General features: G+C 33.3%; 1 protein-coding gene across 3 annotated transcripts in view; it reads right to left on the bottom strand.

Moving 5' to 3' along the window:
• ANAPC4 (anaphase promoting complex subunit 4) overlaps nucleotides 1-16,632 on the bottom strand; it is a 44,168-nt gene that overhangs the window by 24,682 nt on the left and 2,854 nt on the right. For all 3 annotated transcript variants that reach the window (XM_027836353.1, XM_027836351.1, XM_027836352.1), the window contains 14 exons: nucleotides 15,126-15,231; nucleotides 10,235-10,367; nucleotides 8,774-8,848; nucleotides 8,609-8,635; nucleotides 8,476-8,520; nucleotides 7,487-7,571; nucleotides 6,525-6,635; nucleotides 4,730-4,813; nucleotides 3,972-4,058; nucleotides 3,379-3,443; nucleotides 3,190-3,232; nucleotides 2,737-2,813; nucleotides 1,968-2,068; nucleotides 1,839-1,890 (listed from right to left, as the gene is read on the bottom strand). In XM_027836353.1, the coding sequence (XP_027692154.1) occupies nucleotides 1,839-1,890; nucleotides 1,968-2,068; nucleotides 2,737-2,813; nucleotides 3,190-3,232; nucleotides 3,379-3,443; nucleotides 3,972-4,058; nucleotides 4,730-4,813; nucleotides 6,525-6,635; nucleotides 7,487-7,571; nucleotides 8,476-8,520; nucleotides 8,609-8,635; nucleotides 8,774-8,848; nucleotides 10,235-10,367; nucleotides 15,126-15,231 (1,091 nt within the window). The remainder of the gene's footprint in view (nucleotides 1-1,838; nucleotides 1,891-1,967; nucleotides 2,069-2,736; nucleotides 2,814-3,189; nucleotides 3,233-3,378; nucleotides 3,444-3,971; nucleotides 4,059-4,729; nucleotides 4,814-6,524; nucleotides 6,636-7,486; nucleotides 7,572-8,475; nucleotides 8,521-8,608; nucleotides 8,636-8,773; nucleotides 8,849-10,234; nucleotides 10,368-15,125; nucleotides 15,232-16,632) is intronic.

The raw sequence follows: 16,632 nt of genomic DNA, 5'->3' as shown, positions 1-16,632 counted from the left end.
GGACATAGAAGTAGGAGTCATTTAAGCTTATAAATGTTAAGATCATTATTCAAAGTAAAAAACATGACTCTTATAATATACTTATCCTCTCCAAATCTCAAAATCCTTTGCAAACATTATATCGAATAACACTCTTAGGGAGATTAGGTCAGTATCACTGACCTTATTATTGTATATAGTAAGAAATCTGAAGTAAGAAATTATTAGGTGATTTATTTTAGGTTCCTGGCCAACATCTATCAGCATCAACATGATCACAACACTACTATTTCAAAGAAAAACAAATTCTTATCACTTTTATAGAGTTCAGGAATGTCAGACTAAAACACCATAGCCCCAAGAATTGGAAGACATGTTGGAAGTAATCTAAGCCTAATCTTCCACCCCACTCAAGAATCCTATTTATTTAATTCAACAAACTCTTATGAAGCATTTACCAGGTGCAAGGTATTGTGCTACAGCACTGACATGTGGTTATCTGGCCTCTGCCTAACATCTCCAGGAATGGAGAATCACCACTTCAAGAGATTGCACATTCCATGACAAGCCTTGAGCTGAATCTCTCCCTGTAATTTCTACCCATTGATCTCACCTCTACTCTCTGGAATTACACAGAAAAAATTGAATCCCAACTTTTCAGATGACAGCTCTTCAACTAAAGATAGCTATAGTGTTCTTCCAAGGTTTCACTAAAAAACTTTCACAAAAATACCCCCCCTTTGTTTCAACTATTCATGACAAATTACTCCTTTCACCATTCTGACTACCGATCTAGACATGCTCCAATATTCACTGGCTTTAAATGCAGCACCCAGAACTGAACACAATATTCAAGATGTAATTGGATCAGCATACAATAGAGTAGAACGATCACTTTCTGTTCTAGTCATTATAATTCTACTATGTGCATTACATTGGCACATACAAAATAAGCTATATGAACATGATTTCACCAGTGTGGGGAACTCCCTTACTCACCTGTATGTTACTTAGTAAGTTTTAAATCAGTTTTAGAGCTGTAAGAGATATGAAAGGTCACCCCACCCAACCTCACTCATTTTACATATGAGAACAATGAGGCTCGGAGAGGTTAAATGATTTGTTCAAGACCACACAGGTAGTAAAACATAAGTCCCAGGAACTTGCCTAAGGGAAAAAACTTGAATGACTTGCTCACTGTGACACATTTAGAAAGTGGCAAAAGGATTTTAATTGAGGTCTTGCAGAATCCAAGCCTAACATTTTTGCTCTACACCATACCACTACTATACTCACATGTAGTAGATAATTAACAAATGAATTAATGAAACCCAAATTTACATTAGTTATTTTTTCAGCAACGTCACACTGTTGACTTATATTGAGTTTGCATTCAACAGATATGCCAAGATTTTTTCCCCACTTTTAATATAGTTAATCAATATTTGAAGTTTCATTGCATCTCTTCCTCTTCAACTAGATACTGTATCTAAACAGTATAGGCATAAGATATAGTATTTAGCAGCTTTGGCTAAATGACTTTGAGCTATTTAACTTTTATTGCCTCATCTGTAAAATGGAATAAAAGTACTATGCTGTAATTACCTCAGAGAAAAGAGGATTTAAAATGTAAAAGTTGGCAAAATTATCTTCATTCAATTAATATTTACCGACTGACTAAGAAAGGCATTTGCGCTTAGGCTGTTAAAATTTCTCCACTTTTCGAAAAGATTCATTTTTTTCCTTTGGCTTTCTTATTTTTTTCTCTTCCTCAAAAAATAAATTAGATTAAGATCTTATTATTTAAACTGTATTATTAGGAGGAAAAACAAAAACCATCGTACATTTCTGATACTTACTGAAGAAGTTCATTTGCCTTCAATATGAAAGAACCCACAGAAGTAATAGCATCTATGGAAAAAAAGACAAGATTTTACTTATAAGCAAAAACAATTTTAATGTAACCTACTGAGAAATAAACTGACTACCTTCAATTCCAGCGGCATCCAGACCAAGAGGTTCATATTTTTGTTTCCAAGAAGCCATTCCTTTCAATTCACTCAAATGGTACAATAAAGCCTCAGAGCCACTACCAAAGTAAAAGAAAACATAATTTCTCAATTATTCCCATCATTACCTACCATCATCATGGCTACTAAACACGCAGCCTAAAAATTTATGATTTTTCAGACTAGAAACTGACAATAAGTTTAATTTGGGTGGTATTGTCTAAGATACCCCCAAGAACTTGAATGTATCAGTCTGTCCTCATGCCTCCTGAGGGATGAAATTAAAATGCAATTCAAATTACATTAAATAGTTCATCCTGATATTATAAAACAATCTTATTATGCTTAAGTCTAAAATTTAAAGGCCAAAACCACTAAGATCACATGTAGGTTTTCAGTATACTTCAAATCTTAAACTCAACATTACTTTCTGATTTATTTCACTTCCTCAAGGCAGAGTAACAAGCCCATTTCTAAATCTATTAAAAACAGGTGGGGAAAAAAAGAGTCAATCTACATGTGGTGGAGAAAACAGTCTAGAGGTGACAGATGGCTCAGCAATTGGCTCTTTAAATTGTACTCTTATATCCAATTCAATAACTGATTAACCAAGATGACCAGCTCAAAAAGATGTGAAAGTTTGGAGCCACAGGTAAGGCATAGTAGTCACTAGGTGAAAAACCACTACAAGCTTCTAGTTAAGTCAATTTCAACAGCTACAGAGCTACAGTATTCCAAATAATCATACCTCTGCAAGTGACTTATGACCAATTTTTGTATACTGGAGTATGAAGACTCTATAGACTGGCCAAGCTTTTTTAAGCCCTAATTAAGAAAAGAGAAATAATTTAGCATGCATCTGACAGACAATATACCCCTTTAAAGGAAGCAATAAAATTTGTGTTTTACATTCACAAGAGGCAGTATGGCATAATGGATAAAGTGCTGGCCTTAAAGCCCAGAAGATCTGGGTTCAAGTCCCACCTCTGACATATAAACTGCCTCTGTGACCTCTGGCAAACCACAAAACCTCTCACAGTTCCAGATAACACTGAGACTATGCATGTAAGGTGTTAAACGACAGCGGTACCTCCTCATCTGGAAGTTCCCTATACCAATGAAAGCACAGGTCCAATCCCTATTCTTCGAAATTCACTGCCATCTCAAAATACAAACACATATACTGTATTATTAACTATACCTTTACTGTTAACTGGTTCATTAAGAGGGATTGAAGTTCAAGGCTAAAATTAGAAACAAAAAACAGAATTTTAATAATTTTTCTCTATTTAAAAACTTTTTCTCCTTTACATTTTTGAAACTCAAGGTACACAAACTTCATGAAAGAATAGCATATATTTAAAGTACAAACTAAATATTATCCAATTACCTTGCTTTCCCCCATAATAGCAGCTGCATGAATTCATCCTGCACTGAAGTTGTTGTGTTCTTTTCCTAGTGGTCAAATATTATTGTGATAATTATTTTTAATTTACTAAGAAATTAAATATTTAGGATTGTAAACATTTATTCAGAGAATACAATTTCTACATCATCATTAAGCCTTCCCTAAAAACTGATATTTAAGTTGGTCACTACATATCAGTAACTAAGAGAAAATTAATTAGTTATTAAAACATTTACTCCTCCAAGTTGTTTTCCTATTTTATATTACTACCTGGTCTGTCATCCTAATCCCTATCCAATAATCCTCTCTACCAACTTTCCTCAGATGATCACATCATCCTCACAACAAATAAGCCAATCATTTCAAAATGGAAAGCATGAATGACATCTTAAAGGGTAATCTATTCTCTTATTTTTAAGTTACTTGAGAAGCTAGATCAAACTGAAAAATTACTATTCTCAAGCTAATATTGCTCTATTTATGGGTTTTCTTAAATGCCTGAGACACAAGCTAAAAATAAGTAAGGAATTTAATGCATCCTTTAACTTTTCAATTGGGGGCTCCAGTAATAATACCTGTACAAATTTGGTAAGACGAGAATCCATCTGCATCAATATTTCTTCCCAGGCTTCACACATGCATGTCAATGATAACCTTATATACTATTAATGAAAAGGGCAAAAACAATTAAAGCAATCAAAAATATTTTAACCTAAGATGTTAATTACAAATATGTATTTTTATTGTTATGACTCATAATAATTTGAAATTTATCTTCTAGTGAATTTAGCTTTGAGCCTCATAGAAAAAAGATAAAAACATAAATAATAGTAGCCAGTGTCAAGATATATTTCAAAGACTGTTCTATTAAAGGTATGGATAAACCTTCTACTGAAATACCATATTTAAAATTTTCTACAAGCATATTTCAGATTATACTAATTGCCAAAATGAATGTTTGGTCAAATCATGTAGGTTGGTATAAATTATCAGTTTTAAAACAGAACTTTAGATTAGATACTGACCTCTAAAAGTGCAGTCATTTACAAGTAGATTAGATTTAGATGTTGTATTGTTTACAACATCCTATGTTTTCCAAATTAAACTTTAAAAATTCTTAAAGTAATATTTGAACTGTCATCAAAAATGTTCAATTATTTTTTTAAAAAGCATCAATAAATTTTCTATTCCTTAGACTGATAAAAAGTGACCCTAACGTAAGTTACCATAGTGTTGAAGAACTTTAAGAAGTGAAAGTTTATGCACTTGGTACATAAAGAAATGAAGAAATCAACAACTTAAGAGTTGCATAAAACAAGCTTGAAATAAATACCTGCAAAAGAGTTGAAATATGAGTAAACTTTCTGGCCATCCGAGTAACTTCAGGTAAGTAAGTAGACAATAGGCTAGTATCAAGCTGTAAAGCACAACAGAAGAAATTGCAGTGAAAATCAGATACTTACTTTTTAACTTTATTTAAAGCTAAATCACTATCAAAAGATGCGTCCAGGAAGATACAGAATACTGTAAGAAATACAGACCATTTAATGCACCATTTAGTGTCCAAAATTCCCTACTTCAAATCTCACAGAATTTTTTAAAGTATCAACAGGTGAGTGGTATTTGCTAACTTTAAGTAATACACACTCAACACTCATCATATAAAATCCCTTTCTAGTTGTAAAATTCAATGATTTTGTCAATCTAGAAAAGAATGTTTTGGAAACAATTTAAACAGCATGGTGGCTTTAAAAACACAGTATTTCAGTACTGAGCAAAGCAATGCAAATCTTAAGAGTTTTCTAATCTAACTTCTGGGCAAGTAGTCAACCCCTCTGGATCACAATTCTTATTTACAAAATTAAAATAATTGTTAACAACCTATTTCAGAAGATTATTGGAAATAGTTATCTAAAAGAGATTACAAATTCACACAGATGGTCATTTAAAAAACACATAGAGAAGTCATCAAAATACACATCTCTTACCACACATAGCACTTTTTTAATATACCATAATACATTTCTAATTGTAAGCTCCACGAAAGCAAGTATTGTGTTTCATCTAATGTTTCTGTCTTCTCCAGCTTACAGCACACTGTTCTACACAACAGGTATTTATTATTATGTCTGCTGAACTGAAGTGGAGAAGGAAGGTGTTAGGCAGATGTGCCACTCACTGGATCTTTTCAAGGGTTTTGTTTTTGTGGGTAGTTTGAGAGTTTATGTGGGCATCTGATTAGGTGGTTCCACATTTGAGGAAAGGAAATTTCTAGTTAATGGTAGGATTTCTGAAATATAAATAATTCTGCTTTGTCATACCTCAGTTCTCCTATCCTATCAAATGAGATATTTGTAAAGCACTTAGCACAGTGCCTGGCACATACTAGGCATTTAACTAATGCAGGCATTAGTTATCTTACCCACCCCTACAAAGCAAATAAATAGTAATAAAGCTTTTGTTGTTTTCTGTTTGTCTCAGTTTTTAAATTACTGAGTATTTCTATGACACAGTTACCACAGTAAAAACTCAAAATATAACATTATTTGGTATATGTAGAATTCATCATAACCAGATTAACAATGCTATTATTTCTATGGGCCATACACTAGGACAAAGAACCAATTCTAAAATATGGTTCCTCTGTTGAAAGGACAATTCCCATAACGGTATTTTACCTACAAAAGATGTGGGAATTCTAAAGAAGTGCTAATGTTTCTTGAATGAAAGAAATGGAAGCATGGTATAGTGGACATGTGCCAATTTCATCATCAGGAAAGAAATTCTGGATTCAGATTCTGTCTCTGACAGACTATGGGTGTGGAGAAATTGTTTTTACTGTGTGACTATGGACAAGCCATTTTTCTCTGAACCTCAAGTTCCTCATCTGTAAAATGGAGATGATGATACCACCTTTGATACCTATCTCAGAGTCATGTAAATCTCAAATACAATAATATATGCAAAGAACTTTGCAACTCAAAGAGCTCTATAACTCTCAGCTATTAATATTATTATGCTATAGATCATCAAAATGGTCCTTAGCCATTGGAATCAGCAGGTATGAATACTCTGTCTACAAGAAATAGGGTGCATTTCACACTGCTCTGAAGTTCAGTTTTACTCACCTGAAAATATGAAATTTCTGATATAATACTGGTAGAATCTCCTATCTCTGTTATAACTGATAATGATTTCAAGTCACTTGATAAGCATAAGCCAAGACATGAACCAGAAACCTGAAAAGGTAAAAGATTCCAGTCATAAATTTTATTTGTTCATTTTACTCAAATGACATTTTAATATTAATGCATTACTTTATCTTTGTGTATAATACATGAGGCAAAAACCTATGAAAAACCTAGAAAACAGAACAGCTCAGGTGACCTAAATTTCCATTGTTCAGGCTCTTGTCTTCCCTCTGTTACGGATATTAGGGGTGTTAAACCTACCTGGCGTTTACAGACTCAATTCAAGGAAATGATCTCACTCTGTTTCTTCTCTCTCCCCTCCCCTTTGGTTACCACAACTGAATAGTTTTAGTATCAGAAATCAGCATCTCAACCTTCACCAATTCTTCCCCCTCTCCCCAGGAGGTACAGGAAGAGCCCTGAACTTCGTAGGGAGCAAGTTCAGTTCTAAGCATTTAGCTCCGGTGGTAGGGAGCAAAAGAAAACTAGTTTTGATTAATTTAGCTTAGTTATATTTTAACCACAAATTCTAGCTTTTATTCTCTATAGACTGGCAAAAAAAAAAAAGTGAGTTCATAAAGCAACAAGCATATCAATTTTTTTTTTTTAGGTTTCCTTTAATTCCATTAGCAACTAATAGCTCTTGCTCTTTATGGGTACCATCTCTTACTTTTACACTTTGTATGAATTATAAGTGAAATCCCTAACTTCCAAATTTAATTAATTTATAAGATTATAAGAAAATATTTATCATTCCTTTCAGAAAAAAATATACATTAAGGAATAGTAATTTCAATCACTGGAAATGAGAAAAGTTAGTGTTTGAATCTTCTCTCATAAACCAATTAGCTGCTACATTTAAAAAGAAATTGTAGGGAAAATATAAAAGGAAAACTTACCCCTGTAACAGTAGCAATTTTGTACATTCCATAAGCATAGATCTCAATGAACCCAGAGTTTCCTCCAAGGACAAGAGCATTAAGCCTAATTAAAAGTAAGGCAACAAGCTGAGGACCAATCAACAATAGAAATAATCAAGTTCTAAAACTCAGCCCTAAATGACTACTCCTTTATAATCTACATATTAAGGCTCTCCTGCAGTGGAAACTGATAAACCAAAACGAGTCTACTGATTTATTGGTCAAATTCAGCTAAACATGCCTAGTCGTTTCAAAAGTAGTAGAAAAATTCTACTGTGCAAATTAGCAAGGCCTGCTACCTGGAAGAAATCAGGTTGTAGGCAAATAAAAACAGTAAAAATTATCATTAAAACCCCAATACAGGATTTTTTCCTATTTGTGGCTAGTATCATCACAATTCTACTAAAATGACACTGACACTCACATTTTAAGATTTACAAAGCACTTTGCATACATTAGCTCTTTGGATTCTCGGAACAAGCCTGCAAGGTAGTTACCACTACTATTGTTATCTCCGCTTTTTACAGATAAGTAAACAGCGGTTTAGAAAGGCTGGCTGATTTGTCCATACCATGTCCCTAGCTCTTTCCTCTATATTCCATATGCTGCCTCCATCTCGACAGTAAGTATATTTGCGGGTCCTGAAGATTTTAAAAATGCGATGCAACTACCAGCTCTAAAGTTCAAAGATAAAATATCATTTTTGACTTCTTTACTCCATTAAAATTTTTTCTCTTGAAGAAAATAGGAAAGGGATGTTACCAACTTCTAAAACTATTTTTAAAATTGACAAAATGAAAGGCCATAGAATAAAATCAAGTTAAATGACAGATAGTAAAAGAATGCTTAATGTGAGCAAAACAATTGCACAAACACATAAGATTTGTCCATTTAAAACTTTCTCTTCAAATTAAGAATAATTTAAGAAACCCATACTTGCCACCACAGGTATTTCCAAGAAAATTTACCTGACATCACCCAAGAGCTTCATAATTTCATCTGATTTTTCTTCACTGAAATATGAAAATAATTGTTACAACTCAATTTTCACACTAAACAATAATTCTCTTACTTGAAAAAATACCAAAGAACTTTTCTTACCTAAAAATTTTTGCAGTAGTGCTATAGCTAAATAAGAATATAAATGGAGAAAATTAATACCTTAAACAAAAAACTAAAACAAGATATTTTCATAACATAGTTAATAACAAATTTCAAATAAGAAAATTACAACTACTTACAAAGCTATCCAGCTTTGATACTTACTTTTTTGGCAAGGCAGGTAGTTTAGGCAGGAGGAGATTTGACTCATCCTCAGCATTATAAAAGGATGTTAAAACACTAGAGGAAAAAAAAAAAGAATGTTCTAAAACACTAAAGATGTGACTTTTTTTAATAATTTAAAAATATTTTAATCTTTCAAAGAAAGAAATGCACAAAGTTAACAGCAGTCAGGTGTTGCACTTAAAATAAAAATCTTGCCATCATCTTTGGTATAAATTAAGAATAAAATATTCATATCTTTTATCCATTGAGAAGCATGTAATTTTCTCAGCACTCAGCTCAAAATAAATGCTGTGCAGCAAAAATGAAATATTACCCAAGCTCTAAACATCTATAGCTACTATTTATGTTATGAAAAAAAATCACCGTAAGATTGATTTGGGCAAAATCAACCTAACACAAAGATTTAGGTAAAATAAGTATGGTTAAGCAACAAGTTTTATAACACCTATACAGCAATTTCCATGAGAAGGGATAATTTAATATAACAAAAAATATATTAAGAATTGTCCTTATTCACAAAAAGCTTTAGTCTTGCAAGGGAAAAATGTATCCATTTTATAAATTAAAAAATAGAAGTAAATGATTTATCTAGGATCATAAAATTGCTATTAAGGATGTGGAATTATGGTTTAGGAATTCTAAACGTTCATCCAAGAGTTCATATCATAGCTCTAAGTAGCAAGATTTGTTTTAAAGTACACTGCTATAATTATGCTGCCTTAGTGGTCAGTTCTGTGGTTTACACACAAACTTCCAATTTAATGACTTGACAAGTAATTCCACATTTAACACAAAAGTAGTCCTGAAAGCCTTTGGATCCTCAGCATAATATTTGTAAACTGGTATATGAATCATCACTAATGAAGTAATGCTTTTTAAAAAAATTCCTAAAAATCAATGAATCACAATAAACTCCTAATTATTTAGAAATAAGAATTTATAAGAATTACTTGACAAGAATAGCTTGTATTGCATTTTTAAAAGTAATTCTGGGGCAGCTAGGTGGCACAGTGGATAGAGCACAGGCCCTGGATTCAGGAGAACCTGAGTTCAAATTCGGCCTCAGACAAATAACACTTACTAGCTGCGTGACCCTGAGCAAGTCACTTAACCCCATTGCCTAGCCAAAAAAAAAACAAAAAACAAAAAAAAACAACAAAAAAGTAATTTTAATTTCTTTCATGATGTAGAGATGATCAGATTTTATACATATGTATATATGTAATATATACACACACACATGCATATACACAGTTCTTGAGACATTGTTGCTTAACAAAAGAAAAGAATTTAGTGGAGTATTATAAAAAAAAGGCAACCTATTTTGGTAAAGTTAGGGAGAAAGATGGCCCCACAGGTACTCCTAAATTACATTTAAAGTTACCGTTGACATGTATTTTGAATTTATATTAATGCAAATTTTAAAATTTCTTGACCTACCTGCTTTCTGCAGTTACTTCCATCCAATGCATGTAAGTAATAGGCGTATCCACAGAAAAAGAGTGCAAGCTTTCAGGCTTTTCAACATCACATAAAATAACTTTCTTGGTGTCAGCAAGACCAAAGGCCAAAACTACAAGGAAAAGGCAATCAAATATTAGGTGATTCACACAGAAAAATGTAACCATATCAAAAAACAAACTAGTAAAGTGAATTCTGGCTCAAAAATCCTGAATAGTTAATGTTTTTAATTTGCTACTGTTTAATTTGATCTATTGAAAATAAATCTTCACAACTATTGTTAGAATTAAGAATTCTACCTTATGATAATATTAATGCAATGTTAAACTCTTGAGAAATTTGTTTTTTTTTTCCACTTTTTGGTGAGGCAGTCATGGTTAAGTGACTTGCCCAGGGTCACACAACTAGTAAGTGTCATGTGTCTGAGACTGGATTTGAACCCAGGTCTTCCTGACTCCAAGGCCACCGCACCACCCAGCTGTCCCAAGAAATTTTTAAAGACCAAAAAAAAAAAGTCCATAAAGGATTTTTATAACTTAAGCTTAAAAGTGAACCTATTACATTTTCATATGTAGCATTAACATAACGTATATATTTGTATATACTTATATATCTGAAACTTTCACTTGAGATCCAAGTATTAAACATCTGACATAGTAGAAGTTCCTAGATTAAAAACCATGTGTGTCATCTGGCACAATGCATTTAACAGATAAACAACAATAATATATTGCTATATGACTTCTCTTTATCACCAAGATACAGTGGAATCTATAAACAAGCCTAGAAGAAATAATTTGATCTGTCTAGTTTTTAACACTTTTTCTACCCTTTATATTTCTTTACCAAATGCAAACATGGGAATCAGAAGTATATTCCTCTTTGACGACAATTAAATTTTACAGTGCGGAGTCTCTGAATGGGTCACTAAAAAATATTTTTAATACATCAAATTATTTCTCTGAATTTCAAATATGGACTCAGATAATATCATCCAGCATTAACTAATGTACAAATCTGTACAAGGCCCTTGTAAATTCCTGCCTCTCCTTCCTAAAAAAATACTACTTGAAATAACTCTCAAATAGTCTTTATTTGACAGAGACACTTATATTTAAATTTTTTAGTGATAACCTATTGCTCACTATTTAACCAACACTTACTGTGTGATCTTTCATAAGCCTTTGTTTCCCTAGCACTTGGTACAATGCCAGGTACACAGCAGATATTTGATACTCATTTACTGATTAATAAAACTTTTTGATTTAACAGTACATGTCAATTTCACTATGGTTCTTTCTCAAGACAAGCACACTGTACAAATAAAATGCAGCTGAACAAAATCCCTCAAATTATATGTGCAAGGGGACAAGGAAGAACCCTAACCACTAACATATTAAATTCTATTAATGATGGTTAATTTTTATCAACTATAAAAATTAGGGATATTCTTTGGTGTTTCAATGTATCTGTTCTCATCAGTGTGGCTACTCTATCACTTATCCATGCCTTTTCATCCTGTGTGATTCTCATTAATACCTTACATGAATCTTCCAGAGAATCTCTCCAACATACTTCTAGATCTCTTAATGTTTTGTGAATTTCATGAAAACCTCCAGACCATGTTACTATTAGTTCTCAGTATACGACAAACGAACCTTCTCTGGTCACAAATGTCCTTAATGACATTCTTTATAGAACTTCTCCCATGTAAATCACTGCTGGTAATAAACAGACTGCAGTAAACTTGTGCCCATGATATGTCTTTCCATTTTACTCTTTTGGTTACCCTCAGCTTTAATTCTTATAAGACTACTGTATTACAGGATTTGTAGTCATATAACAGCACTAGAAAAAACTGGAAGATTTGTTTTGGTAATATCCATGTGATTATTAGAAGTCCTATGCAATTTCCCAAATGCTATTCAGTTCACTCTCATCTTATTTAATCATGGGACCAATTCACAGTCTATCTGAATTGCTTTTTCAGGATATATGTACCAATGGACTAAATCAAGGGGCTGCTGCATGTCATAATTTTCCATATTATTCTTCAATTGCTTTTTTTCCCAATATGGTTTTTTAGGCTAATTTCATTTGAGTAGTTGTGGATCTCACTGGTGAAGTCCTGCAGTACTATTCAGTGCTCAAAACAATCAGCAGACTGACAGACAAGCAACTGCAGAACCTCAATACCTATATGGAATGAAAAAGGAAATATCCCATCCACTTGGATTTTTAATCTCTCTCTCTCTCTGTCTGTCTCTCTCTCTCTCTCTCACACACACATACACACACACTTTATGCCTTCCTAAATATATTAAAAAAAAAAACCTGTTGAACAAATTATCATTGTGGTTTTATCTATCAAAGAAGCTTTTAGTAGCTTTACCATCTTAACACATACATAAGAGGGAGGTGAAGGGAAGAGGCTTTGAGGCTGTATTTTGCCCATACACATTCATTCATTCATTCATTCATTCATAATACTCAATCAACAAATATTTATTAGGTGTCTACTATGTGTCAGGCACCACTCATCAGGCAATGGCGACACAAGTACAAAAAAAACCTAATCTCTACTCATAAGGAGCTTACATCCTCACAGCAAAGAAAATAAGCAGCTATATAAATATAAAACACATAAAGTGCATATATACAAAGTAATTAAATACAAGGTTGTTTGGGAGAGAGGACACGAGTAGTTGAAGGACAGGGAAAGGCTACATGCAGAAGAGATCTTGGTTGCATCTTAAAAGAAAAAAGGGACTCTTTGAAGAAGAGGTAAGGGGGGAAGTGCATAACAGGCTTCTAGGATGGCCACTCCAAAGGCACCAAGAAAGGAGATCAGAGTATCATGTGTGAGGAACAAAGAAAAGGCCAATCTGGCTGGATCATGGAGTGCAGGAAGGGGAATAATATCCATTGAGACTGGAAAGATAAGTTGGGGGCCAGGTTGTATAGGGCCTTAAAAGCAAACAGAGGAGTTTACACTTAATCTAAGAAGCAACAGGAAGCTCCTGGAGTTGCTACAGAGTACAAAAGAAAAAGTGCCAGACTCAGAGTCAGAAAAGACTTGAAAAGTTTGAATTCTACTTTTGACATGGCCTATGTGTGTGACCCTGAACCTGAGACGCAGCTTCACCATCTATGAAACAAAGCAGTAATACCTGCAGAACTTACCCCACTGGGCTGCTGTGTTCACCAAGTGACAGAATAAAGCCCTATAGAGATGCCCGTTGCCATTATTCTACATTTAATTAATGCCTGTACCATTCTCATATTTTTTGGACATGAAAAAGTGTAAGCAGATAAATAATTACTGATGTCTTCTCAATTGCATTTTTTGTTAAAATACTATCAGATCTTTTTCAGTCTTTTAGAAAATCTCTTTGTGATTTATGGAGAAGTGACCCAAGTTTTTTTTGTGAAAACTGGGGCAGTTCCACCAGATTCCCACTGCACAGACTCACTTCAACAGGCACAATTTGCTCTTCCCAACTCTTGCCACTACTCCCTGTATCCTGTTGGTCATGGGGGGAAGGAGGGGAAAGGGTATCCAAATGTGGTGGTTCCACTGTCAGATTAATTATAAGAACAGATTTCTATAGATACAGAGTCACTTTTCATGTATTTGAGGTCTCCCGCTTTCATTTATGAATGCTCTCATAATTTGGCTTAACTGATTATCAGCTTTCAGCAGGATTTTTCTCCTCTTCCACTGCCTTTCATTATTTTGTGACCCAATATTGCTTGTAATCTTCTTTCATTCTTCCATACAGTTTTCTGTAAATGAGGTTATATTCTAAACCACAATCGCCCTTGTCTGCCATCTCTTACTAAGCAATGAGATCAAGTGTTTGTTGATTTCTATGCTCTTTTGGCTTCTCCAATGTGGCAATTATTTTATAACAGTCAAACGTATCTAAAAAACAGCGGCAAGAAAACAATCTTTACTTTTGTCCACTTCCCATTTTTCAAAGTCAATGGCTTAAATAAGTCAAGTTGGAGCTGCTACAATTATATACATTGTCTCCTTCACATTTTCATCTTTTCTCCAGATTTGGTAATTGGATCTTTATGCTAAGCAATCCAAGACCCGACTATACATAGGTAGCTAACTCAGAAATGAGCCCCACATCAGAAACTGTTTCACAAACATCATTTTACAATTTTCAAGATCTTCCCTGTGCCCACCTCCAAACTGAAGTCATCAAATACCAAAGTAAATGTTGACCTGGTTTGGAGGATGCTGTCAAGTTCTTCACAGAATTACTGTGGACAAATACTTCATCACGCAATGGCTATCCTGTAGCCAATGATCTTCTCTGGGTTCTCCAACAGCAGATAACATTATCTCTAGGGACATATATGAAATTTTTCCAATTTGGCAGAACCAGCCAAAGCAAGTGCTTTAGTGACACAGCCTTCAAAAACCCAGGGCTACCTGGTGGATTTTTTTTGTGGAATAAAGAAATAGAAGGAAACAGGTGAGCTGAATGTACTTACAAAGATATAGAGACTTACGTGCCACATAACTCCTAAATGCCATAAAGTCCAAAAGAACTAGGCTAGGGAAATGTCAAGCAAACAAGCTAAATACAAGAAACTGCAAGGCCAAGTGGAAAAGGTAAAGAAAACATTTGTATATGTTCAATAATACTTCATTTAAGCAATATCTTTGCAGAAAGAAATCATTAAAATTTCACTTGGAGTTGTATGAAATTGAGAGCTTTTTAAAAAGAATGAAATAAGTAATATTTAAGAACTCTAGCACATAGTATGGGCATAAAATTCTTTCTCGGAACAAGGTTTCTGCCAAAACTCCCTTCTGTGATAATAAAAATTTTTACAATAGTACTATCATTACTTTTTCCATCTGGTCTCCAAGCCAAAGATGTCACTTCTTTTCCAGTATTTTCATTTGGTGGCAAACTCCAAACCCGCTGAAAGTTTGCTAGTCGATGAAGTAAAACCTGAGAAACAGACAAAATGTCAGATTTTTTTTTAAAGTTTCCTATTTTACATGTATAAAACAGATTCTTAAAATAGATAATTTTTTAATAATAATAAAAAAAAATAAACTCAGTCACTAAGCATTTTTTAAATGCTTACTATCTGCCAGGTACTGTGATTAGGGTCAGGGATAGGAAGAAAGGCAAAAACACTGCTCCTGACCTCAAGAAGCTCACATTCCAATGGGAGAGTAATATGTTAGTAGCTATATACATGCAAAATATATACAGAGCAGAGAGAAGGTTATCTCAAAGAGAAAGTAGTTGTAGCAAGAGGGGACTAGGAAAGGTTTGCTGCAAAGAATGGAACTTAAGCTGAGTCTTAAAGCAAGCCAGTTATAAAGATTAAAGTTCCTATTTCCTAAGTCATCAACTAGCTGTTCACAGATAGTACTGTCTGAAAGAACTGTAAAAATATATTTTAAAAAACTGAAGAAAAGAGAAAATCTAATTTAATTATGCACCTAGTAAATTATCTAACCTTTTTTTGTCAATAGAAGGGCAACAATTAATATCATAAATGTACATGTGTTTCAATATTAGCACTGGGTATGCAAAGGAATATAAATATTCCTCTTTTCAGTCCATGACAATTAACACTACATCTAGCAGAATTGAAATTTAAAGTTTTTTAGTGGTTTTAGTATGCAGAATAATTACATATGCTTCAATATATAAACAACATAAGGTGGCTTTGTTGGTGACAGATTAACAAAATGAGACTTCTTGAAGAAATATTAGTGCATCAAGAATTTTTTAAAAATTAAAAAACACCCTGCAAAATTAAAAAAAAGACAATTTCAGTTGTTATAAAAGGAGGTTGGCAGCAGATGGCTTAGTTTGAGGTAGACACAGTACATTGTTTTCCTCAAACACCTGTTCCAATAAATCTTAATTCTGGCAGCACTTCAGATAAGAGCTTTTGTCGAAATAAATATTAGTAATCCAAATTATTTTATGACAGGAAAATCAGTGCATTTTGGGAAAACCTGACAACACTAGACTCATCCTTGAGTATGGTTACACTACAATAGCCATTCTTAATCAGGTTTGTGTCAAGGACCTATTTGGCAGTCTGATGAAACCTATGGAACCTTCTTAGAATAATGTTTTTAGATGAATAAAATACATAAGATTACAAAGGAAACCAATTATAATGAAATGTAGTTATCAAAATTTTTTTAAAGTTCATTGAGCCAAGGTTAACAACCCCCACTCAAGAAAATCTGATCATTGCTCTTTTATTAACTGCTTCTCCCAAGCTTGAGGATACAATGATCAAATTTAGGCTCCTACTAATTAGGTTCAATCTAAAGGAAGATATTTATAATTTAATGTTAGCCTCCAAAAGTTGATCATTTA

Source organism: Vombatus ursinus, unplaced genomic scaffold, assembly GCF_900497805.2.
Source record: "Vombatus ursinus unplaced genomic scaffold, bare-nosed wombat genome assembly UNPS02014818.1, whole genome shotgun sequence".
Classification (NCBI taxonomy): domain Eukaryota; kingdom Metazoa; phylum Chordata; class Mammalia; order Diprotodontia; family Vombatidae; genus Vombatus; species Vombatus ursinus.
Note: the sequence above shows the minus strand (reverse complement) of the source record. Positions and strands in the feature narration are given on the sequence as shown.